General features: G+C 42.0%; 2 protein-coding genes across 2 annotated transcripts in view; both read left to right on the top strand.

Annotated features, from left to right (window-relative positions):
- LOC308672614 (uncharacterized protein) overlaps window positions 1-17,987 on the top strand; it is a 61,042-nt gene that overhangs the window by 9,330 nt on the left and 33,725 nt on the right. The window lies entirely within an intron of this gene.
- LOC308672615 (uncharacterized protein) lies at window positions 3,277-16,343 on the top strand. Its single transcript, XM_081335663.1, has 12 exons — window positions 3,277-3,853; window positions 4,862-4,913; window positions 5,882-6,045; window positions 6,391-6,549; window positions 8,118-8,225; window positions 9,937-10,030; window positions 10,594-10,601; window positions 10,937-11,025; window positions 12,122-12,245; window positions 13,912-14,070; window positions 15,132-15,239; window positions 16,171-16,343. The coding sequence occupies exons 1-12, from the start codon at window positions 3,698-3,700 to the stop codon at window positions 16,282-16,284; spliced, it is 1,335 nt and encodes a 444-aa protein (XP_081191789.1). The 5' UTR covers window positions 3,277-3,697; the 3' UTR covers window positions 16,285-16,343.

Below are 17,987 nucleotides of genomic sequence, written 5' to 3'. Positions count from 1 at the left end.
GCCACTTTATTGACTTCAGTACCTACACATGGAAAGCCTGGGTAACTTAATTTAATTTAGGGATTTACAGGATGTTTTGCACTGTCACCCCTCACATATACCTTTGTAAACCAAAATGACATTGGCCAGCTTAATACAAACCCTTTTCTACCCTGGAGTTGAACATTTATGGCTGGGTGTGGGTGATTCTTTAAATCTCATGAGATCCTTCTTTGTGGCAGCCGGAAATTACCGTGGAAGAGAGCACACGAGGTATCGTGACTGTGCTGTCCATGCTTTCTGAGGAAGACAATGGGACCTTTCTGGATTGGTTGGGTCGTCGAGTTCCCTGGCGATCCATCGGTCTCACCCTAATGTCATTGGTTTATAATACATTGAGAGGTGATGGGGCCTTCAATAAACTGCTTTCCCTCATGAAAGTCCTAGTCTTGTTCTTCCTTTCACAAAATTTCAAACATCTGCATATATTGTAAAAACATTTTGTAAAGAAAAAAAATTGACGCAATCATGAACGATCAATGAAGACTGTTCTGGGTTTGGAGGTTGGGAAGACTGATGCCACAAATGTTACAAAACAAATATTTAGGATCGCATATGCAATGTCAATCTATGTCTTAAGCCAGGGGTGTCAAACTCAATTTCACTGAGGGCCACATCAGCGTTATGGTTGCCCTCAGGGGGCCGGGTGGGCGTGGCCAGGTGGGCGTGACCAAGTGGGCGTGGCCAGCTCAATGCTGCTCACTCAGCGCAGCTTACTCGAAATGCCTGGGTCAGGAGAGAACAAGTTGCACCAGCTAATTTGATGTGGGGACATCTCATTGCCCCACAAGCTCTTCACCTCCCCAAACATCTGCAGCCAAGCATGTGCAGAGGATGGAAAGGGCCTTCTTCCCAAGCCCAGGCATGATTGGTAGTTTGTTAGCTCAGATGTAGATAGCCTCCTAGTCTCCAAGCTTGGAGAGAGAGAGAGAGAGAGAGAGTGTGTGTGTGTGTGTGTGTGTGTTCCTTCTTCTGCCTTGACAGATCTCTGGAGAGCAAGAGGAGGCAGGGAGCAGCACTTCCCAGTCCTGCATGAGGGAGGCTGGCCCTTCTTGAAAGGGATTCCCCATTTCCACTCATGCGTGGTAAGGATGCTGGCTTGTTGGAGCAGCCTTCCCTCATGCAGCGTCCCTGCCGCCTTATGCTCCTCTCCAGAGATCTTCCCTCAGCAGCGGCCGGCAAAGTAGCTCGCACGCGAAACAAGCCCGGCAGAGGAGCCGGAGCGGCGAGCAAAGACGCCCGGCCTGGATCCTGCAAGGCCCCGACCAAGACGCGCCCCCAGCAGCCTCAGGCAAAGTAGCTCGCACGCGAAAGAAGCCTGGCAGAGGAGCTGGAGTGGCTACGCTGCTGGGGGCGCGTCTCAGCCGGGGCCTTGCAGGATCCGGGCCGGGTGCCTCTGCTCGCCCTCAGCAGCGGCCGGCAAAGTAGCTCGCACGTGAAAGAAGCCCGGCAGAGGAGCCGGAGTGGCAAGCAGAGGCGCCCGGCCCGTATCCTGCAAGGCCTGGCCGAGATGCGCCCCCAGCAGCGGAGCCGCTCCAGCTCCTCTGCCGGGCTTCTTTCATGCACAGGCTCCTCTGCCGGGCCTGTTTCATGTGCGAGCTACTTTGCCTGACGCTGCTGGGGGCGCGTCTTGGCCGGGGCCTTCCAGGATCCGGGCCGGGCGCCTCTGCTCGCCCTCAGCAGCGCCCAGCAAAGTAGCTCACATGCGAAACAAGCCAGGCAGAGGAGCCGGAGCAGCTCTGCTGCTGGGGGCGCGTCTCGGTCGGGCCTTGCAGGATCCGGGCCGGGCGCCTCTGCTCGCTGCTCTGGCTCCTCTGCCGGGCTTGTTTCGCGTGCGAGCTACTTTGCCGGGAGCTGCTGAGGGCGAGCAGAGGTGCCTGGCCCGGATCCTGCAAGGCCCAGCCAAGACGCGCCCCCAGCAGTGCAGCCGCTCTGGCTCCTCTGCCGGGCTTCTTTCACACACGGGCTCCTCTGCTGGGCTTGTTTCTTGTGCGAGCTACTTTGCTTGGTGCTGCTGGGGGCGCGTTTCGGCCGGGCCTTGCAGGTTCCGGGCCGGGCGCCTCTGCTCGCCCTCAGCAGCGCCCGGCAAAGTAGCTCGCACGCGAAAGAAGCCCGGCAGAGGAGCCCGTGTGTGAAAGAAGCCCGCTGCTGGGGGCGCATCTCAGCCGGGCCTTGCAGGATCCGGGTTGGGCGCCTCTGCTCACTCTCAGCAGCGCCCGGCAAAGGAGCCCGTGTGCGAAAGAAGCCCGGCAGAGGAGCCATCTGTGGCTCTTTCTCCGGCTACCTCAAGTCTGCCTTCCTGCCTGGGCATCTCTCCCCCTCACCGGCTGGGTGTTGCTCGTCCTCCCCCCCCCCCGCGTCCCACCTCACTCCCTCTTACCTCCTACCTCCTCCTCCTCCACTTTTTTTTGGAGCCGCAGGAGACTAATGAGATGCAAATGGTGCTGGGTTCCACCAGCCCACGTGCACTTGCCTCCTACTGAGCAAGTGCTCAGCCGGGCCGGTGCCAAGGTGGTGGGGGCCGGACCTTTGTAATTTCTGGGAGAGTTGTGCGGGCCGGATTCAATCATGTGGCGGGCCGTTTGTGGCCCGCGGGCCTTGTGTTTGACATGTCTGGTGTAGATGGACAGATTTAATCTTATAGTGAGGGGTTCTCTTAGTCTTCCATAATGGTAGTTGATGGACAGACTGCAATCACTCAGACTTAAAAAGCTTTGAATCAGCAGTAGAGTGTGTAGGGTTTTGGGGGAAGCAATACACGGTTGGGGTTAAGTTTAACAGACTAGGATCCTAAGTTGCATTAAGCCTTAATATGGTTTCTTAAGTTTTGTTTGGTTCAGTCAGAGATATTGCACAACTAACAAAGCAGAAATCACCTATTGTTTCTGCTTGTAAGATTTTGTCCTCTTATAAAGGTAGTTATAGTTTTGTCCCTGTCTAAATAGATCGGTGGTGTCATTTCTTCCAGTTCTGCCATTTTCACAATCTATTCCTCTCTAGTGGGCAATCCAGTATTTCTCCATCGTTGTCCGTATCATAATGTTGGGAAAGATCCGGTAAGGGAGGACAAAGCCGTAATAGGCAGAGAAAGAAACTAAAGGAGGAACATTCCTAACTTCTCAGACTGTACAAAATAAGGTGGAAGATCTGTACGTTGACAGTGTGACAAATATTTCGGAAGGAACAGATTCAAAGGTAAGCCAGCTCCTTGGCGACCCTTTCCCATAGAAGAGGGGAAAGCCATGAAAAGGGGTCTGCCCCAACCACTGGATATAAACTGAGTGTGACGTGAAGAACGACGTTTAAGGCAAGGCATGCCATTCTACCCTTTTTCCAGTGATGAATTCAGAAACAGGAGTATCCTGTAAAGTATATTGCAGGTATGCGTGCAAGTAAATCGTGTGTATGTTCTGTAGAACAGTAGCTTATTTTCCTTCCATCCTGACTGTTGCATTCTGTAATAACTAAAATAGTTGGGGTGTGAAAGCCAGACTCGCTGGGAGTTGGCAGCAAACAAATTTAATTATAAAGGAAGTTTCTCAGATGATCTAAAGGTGGGTGTTGTCCCTTCATTATAATGTTATTTCCGATTGTGAGAAGACGCACTTGAAACCAACATTTGAGCAGGTTGGAAGCAGAAGCTGCAGGTGCTGAAGAGATGGCAAAGGCAGACGACTTCTCTGTTTTCAGCGTCCTGGTGACGGGATCCGATCGAGGGATCGGTCTGGGTCTGGTGAAGAGGTTTCTGGAGCTGCCCTGCCCACCCAAATGGGTCTTTGCTACAACCCTTGACCTGGAGGGAGAAAAAACCAAGGTAAGAATAAGATAACAAAGGATGAGGTGGTAAATAGTGGTTAAAATATTGAACTGAGGCTAAATGTCAAGCTTGCATTTTGAGCACTCCAGGAATATTCTGACTCATCTACATATACACACCAATCATATTCTTTCCTTTTGCAGCAAGCAATGCTAAGTGAAATGAAAATTGAGTTCATTCTAGTTAAACAGGATAGAGATCCCCTTTTCTTTTTTTTCCTTTTCCTTAAATTCTGTTGACTTTAGTTATTACGTATTAACCTTTTTGACTGTATAATCCTGGTTCTTTTTCTTCTCTATAGTATACGTTGTTTCTTCTCATATTCAACCAAAAATATTTTTAAAAAGCAATGCCATTCAAAGCAGAGGAATGGAATAAGTAGAGGAAAATAGCAAGCAAAATAATTCATATCAATAAAATTAATTACTCCTTGCAAGTCATCTTTACTTCTACCCCCTAAATTATCTGCTTCATGCAGTGTATTCTTAGAAAATAAAACGTGACTAGATTAATTTGCTTCCCATTAATAAGCTGTTTTAGCCTTAACTGGCCAGATAAAAATTGTCAGCTATTCTACAAGATAAGTCTCAGAATTCAGATGTGCCCACTGAGTGAGGATTCCATGGCTGAGACATTTATTCAGATTTACACCTGTATTGAAACAAACAAACAAAAAAGAACAAAATAGCTTCCTACCTTAATTTGCTATGTTAGTCTTCAGCAATGGCAGTTGCTGGACAGGCTATCCGCATATAGTAAAGATTTCCACTTTAAAATGTTTGAATCTGCAGCAGAGTGTGGAAAGTTTTTTTGGGAAGCAATATCTTGGTCTAGAATGTCATGATGTGTTAAGCTTTAATATGGCTCCATACAGTTTGTTTCATTCGGACAGGAATATTGCCCACCTGACATCTAATGCAACAGAAATCGCATATCATTCCTGCTTATATCATTATCTCTGAATTTTAAGCCACAGAAAAATCTATGATCTTTTTTTCCATGCAGGAGCTAAGAGAGTTGGCTTGCAAATGTCCAAATCTAGTGGTCTTGCAATTAGGTGAGTTTCAAGACCCATGTGAAAATGGGGCAAATTTGGTACAACAGGAATATCCAGAGCAACAAAATTCAAAGTAATTCTCACAGCTAACCAAAGCTGTAACATCATTGGTTGGGTTCACGAAAGTCAATTTCCCAGAAAGAAAAGAATTTAACTTACATGCCTCCACATGTTAGAACAGCTTCCTCCAGAGAACGTTTCGAACAACGAGGTATCCTGGGATGTATCTGTGGTTCTAGATGTTCCATTGGAAGAAAGACTCTGCAGCTTTGGTACTGAAAGAATCAAATATATACTGTTGATATGATCAAATGGTTAATAAACTCAGTTGTTAGTGATGGGTTGTGGTTTGGTTCACTGTGGTTTCTTTGAGTTGGGCTAGACAAACTGCTCCCCCGTTCAGGAGGTGGGCTGTCAGATAAAGCTCCCTGCATGGGCTCCGTTAGGTAACCTCTGTGTCTTTCCACTTTGAGAAGGGAAGGAAAGTCTAAATAGTGATGTTTTTAAAAATTATCAGATTTAAGTTATGTGGATCTAATTCCCAGAACTGAACTGCAAACTAAAGACTCAGTAAACTGATGGCATTTCTTTACAGCCTGACAGATTGCCCCAGATTATTTTAGCAGGCAAACTTCACATTAGTTTGTAGAGTTATCAGGAAGACCTCATGTGTATCTTTGTATTTTAATTATTTTATTCAATTTCTACAGCTGCCCATCTCAATGCAATTGGCTCAATTGGTCAACTGACTTGGTCTGGGTTTCAGCGTAAACCCCATCTAACTTTAGCCTAGGTGGGAATCAGTTCAGAGCAGAGAGACTAGATCAACTTGATAATCACTAAGGTTCTTGCTTTGAACTTTGCAGGTTGCATGAACAAACACAGAAACCTGTGGTTTCAGGAAGCTCTTAGCTTGCAATTCTGGAACTTCATGTTGCTGATGTTTCAACAACATTGTTTTTCCTTAGATGTTACTAAACCTGAAAGCATCCAGGCCGCCCTGAAAGAAGTGGAGAAGTGTGTTGGAGAAGGTGGGCTGACCATCCTGTACAACAATGCTGGCATTTGGACCTTCAACGATATGATGAGAGTTTATTCTGTCAATACCATTGGCCCACTACAAATGAGTCAGGTTTGTTTTGTGAACAAAAGACCTTTCGATGCAAGGAAGACTGCTTTAATTAAAGAAAAAAGATTGAGCAGCTTAATTCAGTATAATTTGGGAGTACGGTAATAGTGTAATGCTCAAAACAACGAAGTAGAAATTGTACATTGATTTGGGAGCAGGTGGAAACGGGTGTGGGGGTTTTTTAGGGAGTGTTGTTGGAACACAGCACTTTTCCTGGGTGTGGTCAGGTCTGGATAACTCTGTGAAGGTCCCCTTGCAGAAGGCGCCAGAAGACCTTTCCCTGCCATTGCACAGTTCCTTTCTCTAGACATGACTGCAATTCCTTCTCTCTTTCCTTCTCTCTACAAGGCATTCCTACCCCTGCTGAAGAAGGCAGCCCGGAGAAGCCCATGTCAAGGGCTGAGCAGCAGCAAGGCGGCTGTTATTAACATGTCCAGCACTGCAGGCTCAATTGAACTTGTGGCTTTTTGGGACCAAGCTCGTGTAATTGGATACCGCTGTGCTAAGGTACCTAGTGAGTTTTCTATATGGATCTGCCTGCAGATATTGGGACCTCCTTTTTTATGCATGAATGCGTTTGCTTTTGCTTGTGTGTCCCTAAGTAGGCATATTAATCAATTGCTGAGATGCCACACTATCTGCGGTAATGGTTTCCTGCTGTCATCTGTGCCTTTCCACAAGCAGTTTTCCCAATTTCGGTGCAGACGTCTTGTATGAAAATGCTCACTTCCACTTTTGGGCTCTTCCTCACAAGAACTTTGTCCAAATTCAGTGGGAAAGGATTCTTGAAAAAAAAGAGATTTCATTTATTTTTGAGAATGATTTACCTCTAATGTAAGGACTGAGATTAAGAAAAGAAAAAGGTAACTTGAACAGGTTGTTTTTGTACATTTTTGTACTACTGAAATGTTACCATTTTCATTTATTGTATAAAAGTCAACAACTCATCAGGAACAAACAAAAACAAAACAATACAGTAGGAAAGTTTGCCTTGGGGTGGTGCAAATACTTCTTATTTGTAAAAAGCAGCTACATTGGTAGCTTGGTACTCAACTGCTTTGAGACTCATCAAATTTGGTACTCAATGTATTTTGATGTGAACATTTTGTCCCAGTACTCATCGTTTGTTTGGTACTCAACACACAAGCTGGAACTTGTCAGTGTTGGCTGCCTTGTGACATTATTATTATTATTATTATTATTATTATTATTATTATTATTATTATTATTATTATTATTATTATCATCATCATCATCATCACATTATTTCTTATGGGGGAAAATTCTTGGTAAACAGTGTGTTGTTGTCTGGGCTTGTATTTGCAAGGCAATCACTAACAATCAATTTCTATATTCCAAAGTCCACATAATAGCTTTGCTCAATTTTCTCTTCTTCCAATAATATTCTCTTTGCCAACCTTGAATTGATACAATTCTTATTAGTTTGATAGGTAACAATTAAATATAAAGATTTTTCTAAAATTTCTACAAATAATAATCACATCAATTTCATGCTTCTTTTCTATCTGGTCTACTTGGTTGCCTCGTCCTAAATCCTGTTTACAATTCTTATTTAAATTTGTTTTCCCTACAATGTTCAAAACATTCTTACTGGTTAAGACTTTCTCAAGGTTAATTGCATTTAAGTACCGGTATTTAAATCTATTTTCCTCATACAGGCCATCCCAACACTTTTACATTTCTCATGTCTTAAAAAGTAAGAAGAAAGACAAAAAAAGAAGAGAGAAAAAAAGAGAAAAAGAATAAGAATAATATACTACTTAAAATACATATCCCTCTTAAACTAATATACATTTATTTCAAAAAAATGTTGTTCTTTTTACCCATAATTAAACAGTTTATTAAGCAGACCTTGACACACATTTTCACTGAGATACACATTTGTTCCCTTGTGTGATCTCAATTTTTCAGTTCATTGCTGGTGTGCCTTTCCAGCCCCATGTAACATTTAATCTACAGCATCCTATATATACTGTTTATCTCCACTTTATCCTTCCTTTTTTTCCTTCAATGCATTTTTTCCTCATGGTTCTTGTTTCCCCTCACTCTTGTAGGCTGCTCTAAATATGCTTACCAAGTGCCAGTCTCTTGAGTATCCGGCTGACGGCATTATGAGTGTTGCCATCCATCCCGGATCAGTCAAAACTACTAACAACCCAATTGTAAGTTTTTTGACCTGGGAAACCAATACAGGACAATATTTGAAGCTCAGGGTTGACTTGAGGGCTCTGTGCTTGGTTGTTTTCGTGCAGACATGTCATTACCCAAACTAGGTAACATCCTGAGACCTAGTGATGATGTTCCTTAGCACTGATGACTAGCATTGACGATATTACCTAGTTTGAATAATGCAACCTCTACAAGAACACAACCAAGCTCAGAGAGCACCAAGGATCCCTTATGACATGAGAAAAGACATAACACATTCATATCTATTCTGCTATGAATCAACATAGATGCACATTTTCAAAGATCAAGGAGAATATTTGTAGTTCAAGGTTGAAATGAGGGTCCTTGGTGCTCTCTGGGCTTGCTTGTTTTCTTGCAGACATTACATTACCCAAACTAGGCAACACCGGTACACTGATGATGTTACCTAGTTTGGGTAATGAAATGTCTGCCAGAAAAACCAAGCAGCTCAGAGAGCACCAAGGACCCCTCACATTTGAATGACTTAATGATGAGTCCCTGAAAAGATTCCTATGATTTGGGTTTTTAGTGCTTTGTGTGACAAAATAATGTGCTAGTGTAACAATAGATACCTCAAATACTTCTGTTAAAGTTACGCTGCAGTTTGAATCAAAACACCGAATTAGGTGCAAAGACAGTGAAGGAACAGAACCTTTAACAGAACCAAAAGAGCAACAAAGTTGATTAGGGAACTGGAAGCCAAAACATGTAAGGAACAGTTGCTGGAATTGGTTATGTCTAGTTTAATGAAGAGAAGGACAAGGGGTGACATGACAGCAGTGTTCCAACATCTCAGGGGTTGCCCCAAAGAAGAGGGAGTCAAGCTATTCTATGGAAACTCATCAAGGAGAGAAGCAACCTAGAACTAAGGAGAAACTTCCTGACAGTTAGAACAATTAACCAGTGGAACAACCTGCCTCCAGTTTTTAAGAAGAGACTGCACAGCCATTTGTCTGAAATGGTATAGGGTTTCCTGCCTGAGCAAGGGGTTGGACTAGATGACCTCCAAGGTCCCTTCCAATATCATCATCATCATCATCATATTATTTATTATTATTATTATTATTATTATTATTATTATTATTATTATTATTATTATTATTATTATTATTTTGAACCACCTTCCCCTATAAAAGTTAAAATCCATTTCCTCTTAAAAAGAAATCTACTAAATCTTACCTTTTCGTGTCTGGATCTCTTCTACTGGTGATTCTCCCCAGTTGCAGAGCAGTCTTTTGTGCTTATATACAAAATGATAAGGACTCGGTCCATGAGGTACCCGAGATTCAAAGCAGGATTGACCGTTTGTTTTGGAAATCAGAACAGGGGAAGGTTTGCATACTAAAGCAAATAATAAGAGTTCCACTTTGCAAATATTAAAAGCAATTTTATTGACTAAGTGCCTGCAACTTGCAAGGCCTGCTCATCCATGATTAGCTTAGCTAGCCCAAACTTAGGGATTTACATGATGCTTTGTAACCCATCACAGAGGATGTGCTTGCATACCGTACTTTTTATAAGCCCAAATGAGATTGGCCAGTTTAAATACAAATCCTTCTCTATATTATTGTTAAATATTTATGGTCAAGAAGCCGAACTGCCTTCTGCTGATCTGCTTCAGTGAGAGTTCTGGGTTGGCCAGGACTGATTCTCTAAACCTTACGAGGTCCTTTTTTGTGGCAGCCGGAAATCAGCGTGGAAGAGAGCACGCGAGGCATCATGACGGTGCTCTCCAAGCTCTGCGAAGAGGACAACGGGACCTTTCTGGATTTTTTGGGTCATCGTCTTCCCTGGTGATCCATCAGTCTCACCTTCATGTCGTTGACTCATAAATAAAGTGAGAAGCAATAAATAAATAAATAAATCACTGAATGTCATGAAAATCTTGATTTTGTTTTCTCTTTTAGAAGTTTTTTTTTAAAAAAATTAACCAATATTTTTCATGTCTCATATGCAATGTGAGAGGAAGAGGAAATAAGCCTCATATGTCATGTCAAGCCTATAACACAATCTGTTAGTTTCAAATACTTTTTTCAGACATAGGAAAAGATGTAACACATTCATCTGTATTGAGATATCTATGAATCAACATAATACACTTGTAAAGACATATCAATGACCTAATGATGAGTCCCTGAAATTTTAGTATTCTGATTATTTGGGGTTTTAGTATTTTGTTTGATAAAATAATGTCCCAGTATAAAAGTAGATATAACAAATATCTGCTTCCCCTGAAAAGGTTTATTTCCATTTGTCCTTAAAAGGAAATATACTAAATCTTGCTTTCTCCTTTTTGAATCTCTTCCAATTTGAGCTGCTGGTTTATCTCCCTATTTGCAGAGCACTGTGTCTGCAGGAAAGCAAATGCTTATGTTCCACTTTGCAAATATTAGAAGTCATTTTGTTAACTCAGTACCTATACTTGCAACCTAACCTGCTCATCCATGGTTAACCTAATTTAATTAACCCAAATTTAGGGATTTTCATGATGCTTTGCATCTTCACCCGTCACAAGGGCTGGCCTTTATAAGCCAAAATGAGATTGGCCTGTCTAATGCAAATCCATCTCTGTTAAACATTTATAGTCGAGAGGTCCAGCTGCCTTCTGCTATCTGCTTAGATGGGGGTTCTGGGTTGGCCAGGACTGATTCTCTAAACCTTATGAGGTCCTTTTTTGTGGCAGCTGGAAATCACCGTGGAAGAGAGCACGGTAGGCATCATGATGGTGCTGTCCAAACTCTGCGAAGACGACAACGGGACCTTTTTGGATTGGTCGGGCCGCCGACTGCCATGGTGACCCATCGGTCTGACCTTAACATTATCAGCTCATAATAGAAGGAGACGCAGTGGAGCCCCCAATAAATCACTGAATGTCATGAAAATCTTGGTTTTGTTTTTCTCTTGCTTTCGGAGGTTTTTTTTTTTTAAATTGACTTATATTGGGAAGGTTGGGAATATTGATTTCAAAGAGGTATAAAACATATACATTTATTATCTTACATGCTCACATATCTCTCTTATTCAATACTTTTTCAGTTGGAATTGCAGAAATCCAAAACTCATCATTTCATATTTTTTTCCATCTTCAGAAAGAAGTCTATAAGATCAGTGGCGCTATTTCTGCCATTTTCACAATCCATTCTTCCATGGCGGGTGATTCGGTATTTCTCCACCATTGTACACCTCATAACGCAAATCCACCTATATACCTTACCTGAAGTGATGAAGGCCGTGTAAGCAATGAGCTGCTACTCTTTTGGGGGTGGGGCGGGGGGTGGGGCGGGGAGAAATACTGCCCAGGGAAAGATAAGATCAGAGAAGGCATAACTTTGGTCTACTTTGAAGGGCCGACAGCTTCTTAGGCAATCCAGTTTCCTAGTGGCACTTTCCAGTGGAAGAGGGTAAGGCTACCAAAAGAGTGGACGTGCCATGTCTAGGTTCAGACAGACTTTAACAGGAAGAGTGGCATGTAAGGCGTGCTTATCTACCCTTTTTTCCACTGACGAATTCAGGAACAGGGCTGTCCAATGAAGTGCAGTGTATTACAGTTGGGGATGCAAGTAAACCATAGACACATTGCAGCATCTTCCCTTCCATCCATCCATCCTGAACGCTCCTTCGGCTATACGGCAAGCAATGTGGCTTTTTAAAAGGAGTTAATTGCGGTGGGAGTTGGCAGCAAACAAATGTGGTAACAAATAAATAAATAATGTTCCATGGAAGATCTAAAGGTGGGTGTTGTCTCCTCCTTATAAAGTTGCTTCCCCTAATGAGAAGAGCCATCCGACACAAACATTTGAGCATTTTGGGAGCAGAAGCTGCAGGTCCTGAAGAAGATGGCTGAGCCAGTTGATTTCTGGGTTTTCAGTGTTCTGGTGACAGGATCCAATCAGGGGATCGGTCTGGCTCTGGTGAAGAGATTTCTGGAGCTGCCCTGTCCACCCAAATGGGTCTTTGCTACAATCTTTGACCTGGAGGGAGAAGACAACAAGGTAAGAATGAATTAGTACAGGATGGCTTGGGCATCGTGGTTTAGAGTTTGGACTGGGGCTGAATGTCAAGCTTGCATTTTGAGCACCCCAGGAATATTCTGACCCACATATACTGTACATATACGCAACAATGTTATTCTTTCCTTTTGCAGCAAGTAGTGCTAAGTAGAACTCAGCTTGAGTTCATTCTGCTTAAACAATTTAGTACTCCTCTTTTTTTCTTTTTTGCTAAATTTGAATGACTTTATTATGTATTAACCCCTTTTTGACTGTATGATCCCTGTTATTTCTTCTTCTCTATAACATACTTTTTAAAGTTTCGTTCAGTCAGAGATGTTGCACGTCTAATGAAGGAGAAATTTACTTTTGAGATTGTCCTCTTCCACATCTAGCTCGCTGTCTCATTGTCTGTGAATTTTAATGCACAGAAAAATTATGATCTTTTTTTTCCCCTCCAGGAGCTAAGAGAGTTGGCTTGCAAATGTCCGAATCTAGTGGTCTTGCAATTAGGTAAGTTTCAAGGCCATGTGAAAATGAAGCAAATTTGGTATGACAGGCACCTCTAGAGCAACAAAATTCAAAGTTATCCTCAGAACTAACCAAAGCTATCACATCATTGGTTGGGTTCATGAAAGTCAATTTCCCAGAGAGAAAAGAATTTAACTTACATGCCTCCACATGTTAGAATAGCTTTCTCCGGAGAACGTTTTGAACAACGAGGTATCCTGGGACGTATCTGTGGTTACAAGGTGTTCCATTTGAAGAAAGACTCTGCAGCTTTGGTGTTGAATTCATCACATTCATATATTGTTGATATGGTCAGCTGATTGATCAAAAAACTTATTTGTTGGTGTCTGAGGTTGGATTTCTTTGAGTTGGGATAGATGGTTTGGTGACACACAGACACACACACACAGACACACACACACACACAGTTAAAAATAGACAAGCTGCTCTTCCTTCCAAGAGGTGGGGAGTCAGATAAAGCACCATTCATGAGCGTCTGGCATAAGGCAACTCTCTGCATCTCTCTGCTTTGAGAAGGGAGGAGACCGTAGCGATGTTTTTCAAGATTACCAGCTTTAAGATAATGTGGATTTAACTCCCAGAACTGAACTCCAAACTGTTCCAAGAGTCAATAAATTGATGGAATCACTTTACAGCCCTGACAGATTGCCCTAGATTATTTTATCAGGAAAACATTATATTAGTTCACAGAGTTATCAGGAAGACCTCACGTGTAACTTTGTATTTTAATTATTTTACTCAATTTCTACAGCTGCCCATCTCAATGCAATTGACTCATTTGTTGGTCTGGGTTTGAGTGTTGTAGAAACAGAATCAGTTGTCACTTTATGCAATAGGTTTTGGTCATACAGTCATGACTTGGGCATAATGTGTAAGGACCATCTGAGTTAAAGTGACTTTAGCTCTATGTGGGAGTCAGTTCAGATCAGAGTGACTAGGTCAACTTGTGTGATCAGAAAAGCTCTTGCTTTTACGCCATGCCTTCCTGTATAGCTACTGATACTCTCCAGGCCCTCAACTGCTGGGGATGAAGCAGCCTGGCTGCTATTCCACAAGATGGTTATTTGCATAAATTTTTGCACAGTTCCTTTCTCTGGACATGGCTGCAGCTCCTTCTCTCTTTCCTTCTCTCTACAAGGCATTCCTACCCCTGCTGAAGAAGGCAGCCCGGAGAAGCCCATGTCAAGGGCTGAGCAGCAGCAAGGCGCCTGTTATTAACATGTCCAGCACTGCAGGCTCAATTGAACTTATGGCTTATTGGGACCAAGTTCACGTAATTGGATACCGCGGTGCTAAGGTACCTAGTGAGTTTTCTATGTGGATCTGCCTGCAGATATTTATTTTTATTTTATTTATTTTTATTATTACATTTATATCCCGCCCTTCTCCGAAGACTCAGGGCGGCTTACAAGCTTAGCAGTAGCCTTCATTCTATGTATATGCCTGCTTGTTAGGGCTTTCACACACACCCCAAGCGGCATTATTACAAAGTCAGCTTATTGCCCCCAACAATCTGGGTCCTCATTTTACCTACCTCGGAAGGATGGAAGGCTGAGTCAACCTTGGGGCCATAAATGCATTTGTCCATGCCTGTGTATCCCTTATTAAGGTGTATTTCTAACCAATTGCTGAGATGCAACCAGGTGTGGTGTCCCAGCTCTGGGTCAGCAATGATGCTTTACTGTTCTTCTTCTTTGCTCTTCTAAATTTCAAATAGTGTTCCCAGACTTTGCACTGGTGAAGTGAGCAAGTGTGAAAGTGGTTGCCCTTTTGAGCTCTTCCTCACAAGAACCTTATCCAAATTCAAATGTCTTTTTGTTAAAAAAAAACACGAGATTTTGTTTACCATTGAGAAAGATTTACTTCTAATGTAATTACTGGAATTAAGAAGAAAAAAGCATAACTTGAATTATTATTATTAATTTTATTAATAAAATTAATGGGTTGTCTTTGTGCATTTTGGTGCAACAAAAGTCTATCCCATTTTTATTTATGTGTAAAAGTTAAAATGTCATCAGGAAAGCAGAACAAACCCAATATTGGTGGGAATTATTACCTTGCGTAAATACAAATGCTTCTTATTTGCAAAAAACTCAACTGTTTGTTTTGACAGGCTGGCTATGTTATTAAATAGACTCAGACACATATTTTAACTTGCATGAGATGCAAAATAATTAAAATATACATTTCTTTGCTTTTGTATCTACAAACAATTTTTTAGTTCAATTCTGCTGTAATTCATAGGTCTTGCCAGCCCCATGTAACAATTTCCTGTTATGCACTATTTATCTTTATGTGTTTGTTTCTTTTTCTCTTTAATTTATTGAAGCCTCAGAGGTCTTTTTTTCAACTATGCAGGCTGCTTTAAACATGCTCACCAAGTGCCAGTCTCTTGAGTATCCAGCCGATGGGATTATAAGTGTTGCCATCCATCCTGGCTCAGTTAATACTACTGATAACCCAGATGTAAGATTGCTTTTTTGATGTGGGAAAAGATATAACAGATTTCTGTATATCTATATCTATATCTATATATCTATATCTATATCTATATCTATATCTCTCTCTCTCTGTGTGTGTGTGTGTGTGTGTATTCCCAAAGATAGACTATATGCCATATAGATTATCTGATATAAGTCCCTGAGAGTTTTAGTATTCTCATTATTTGGTTTTTATTATGTTGTTTGATAAAATAATGTGCTAGTGTAAAAATAGAGTACATCGAATATTTCTGTTAAGGCTATGCTACTATTTAAATAAAACATTGAATAAGATATAAAAACAACAAAGGAATGGCAATTTTAGCTGAACAAACTGAACAAGCAGAAGAAACCTGACCTTAAAAAAGTTAAAATCCATTTCTTCTTAAAAGGAAATCTACTAAATCTTACCTTCTCGTGTCTGAATCTCTTTTAGTGGTGATTCTCTCTATTTGCAGAGCACTATGTCTGCAGGAAAGCATGTCCTTATGGATGAAATGACAAAGACTCGGTCCATCTGATGTGTAGTAGGCCAAGCAGGGTCCATCCACTTAATTAGGAAAGGGAGAGGGTTGACATACTGAAGCAAATAAGAGTTCCGCTTTGCAAATATTAGAAGTAATTTTGTTTATTCCCTGCTGCACTTGCAAGGTATGCTCATCCATGATTAACCTAATTTAACTAACCCATTTAGGGATTTTCATGATGTCTTGCACCATCGCCCTTCACAGGGGCTGCCCTCGTATACCTTTATAAGCCAGAATGAGATTGGCCCGTTTAATACAAATCCATCTCTGTCAATATTGAACATTTATGATCAAGAGATCCAACTGCATTCTGCTGATCTGCTTAGGTGAGGGTTCAGGGCTGGGCAGGATCAATTATTTGAAACCTCATGAGATCTTTTTTTGTGGTAGCTGGAAATCAGCGTGGAGGAGAGCACGCAAGGCATTGTAACAGTGCTGTCCAAGCTTTGCGAAGAGGACAATGGGACCTTTCTGGATTGGTTGGGTCGCCCAATTCCCTGGTGATCTATCGGTCTCACCCTGAACAGAGTGAGGGGCAATGGAGCCTCCAATAAACGACTGAACGTCACAAAAATCTTGGTTTTGTTTTTTGCTTCTTTCAAAAGGTTTTTTTTTTAAATGTCCAGTATTAGGGAAGTTGGGAAGACTGACTCCAAAGATGTATAAAGTATGAAAACACATAACACAGACACACACACAGAGACACACACACACACACACACACACACACACACGAAAAAGAAAGCCAAGCCATAAGAGGGGGGAAAAAAGATAATTTAAGAAATGAGAATCAGAAAAGATCAGCAAGTTCCAACCTTGTATTCCAGTTTTCAACAAATTCAATTTTCCATCCACCCTCTTCGATATTACAAAATTCCCTTCTTCAGTCCTTTTTCATCATTTCACTTTTTTCCCATTTCCATCGAAAAGTCCAGAAAGATCCCAGTCTTTTATCAAAGTATTTATTGCTTTGTCCCTGTCCAAATAGATCAGGGGTACCAGTTCTGCCAGTTTCGTAATCCATTCCTCCCCTGAGGCTGTTCCAATATTTCTCCATCATTGTCCATCTCTTAATCCTGGTGAATCCACCCATGTACCTGTAAAGGCCGTGTAAGCAATGGAAGAGCGGAAGGCCACGAAGAGAGCGGATGTGCCACAACCTCTGGATTCAAATTGGCTATGACATGAAGTATGACACTGAAGGCAGGGACCCCAACCCCCAGTCTGCAGCCCGCTACCCAGCCCGTTTGCAAGCAGGCTGCTGAAGTGGTTGGTGAGTTGCATTTGTGAAAACAGCACGCGCGTGAAACAATCCGCTTTCCCCCTCGGCCACCACCACCTACACCGGTCAGCCAAGCCGGAAAGATTGGAGACCGCTGATTTAAGGCAAGGCATGCTCTGCCCATCCTTTTCCCAGTGAGGAATTCAGGAATAGGACTGTCCCATCCATTATATTGCAAGGAAATCACATACACATTTTGCTGGGCTGTAGCTCATCTTCCTCAACGTTCCTTCAGTTATAGTAAGCAGGGCTGTTTTGAATTGTATATTCAAACAGAAATAGAAAAACTCCTTTTCCTTAAACTCTATTCCCTTTACTTTATATGGTTTTTTTTACTGTATAATCACTGTTGCTTTTCCCCCCCATTTTGGACAAGATGCTTTCTTTTCTCTCATATTCAGCCAAAATATTTTTAGAAAGTGCCATTCAAAGCACAGGAATAGAATAAGCAGAGGAAAGTAGGAAGCAAACTAAATTACTATAAGGCATAATGAAAGAGATAAGTGTGACAATGAAAAGAAAATATAACAAAATCTAATTCACATCACAAACATTCGTGACAACTCTACTTGATTGTTTTGTCCTTGCAAGCTCCCCTTTGCTAGCACCGCACAAATACCCAGCTACGAGCACTGTATTCCTAGAAATCAAAATGTGAGTAGATCAATTTGCTTCCACCAATGGGCTGTTTTGGTCCTAATTGACCAGATAAACATTAGCAGGTTTTTACAAGGTAACACTCAGAATTCCAAATCTGCCTGTTCTCTCAAAAGAGGGAACAGTGGTGAGCCATTCACCTAGGTTTGCACCAGTATTGAAACCAAAGACTAACGAAATGACTTCCTATATTAATTAGCTTTGTTTATCTTCATCCATGGTGTAGATGGACAGATTTAATCTTATAGTGAGGGGTTCTCTTAGTCTT

This window comes from Vipera berus (genome assembly GCF_964194415.1).
Source record: "Vipera berus genome assembly, chromosome: 10".
In the NCBI taxonomy this organism is placed as follows: domain Eukaryota; kingdom Metazoa; phylum Chordata; class Lepidosauria; order Squamata; family Viperidae; genus Vipera; species Vipera berus.
The sequence above is the reverse complement of the archived record's forward strand: the minus strand, read 5'-3'. Positions and strand labels throughout refer to the sequence as shown.

What these genes read in the sequence shown, in the direction of transcription:
- LOC308672615 (XM_081335663.1), top strand. Translation starts at nt 3,698, where the DNA reads ATGGCAAAGGCAGACGACTTCTCTGTTTTCAGCGTCCTGGTGACGGGA. An exon ending in GCCCACTACAAATGAGTCAG is followed by an intron (nt 6,046 to 6,390) that starts GTTTGTTTTGTG and finishes TCTCTCTACAAG; the next exon opens with GCATTCCTACCCCTGCTGAA. An exon ending in AACGGGACCTTTTTGGATTG is followed by an intron (nt 11,026 to 12,121) that starts GTCGGGCCGCCG and finishes CTGGGTTTTCAG; the next exon opens with TGTTCTGGTGACAGGATCCA.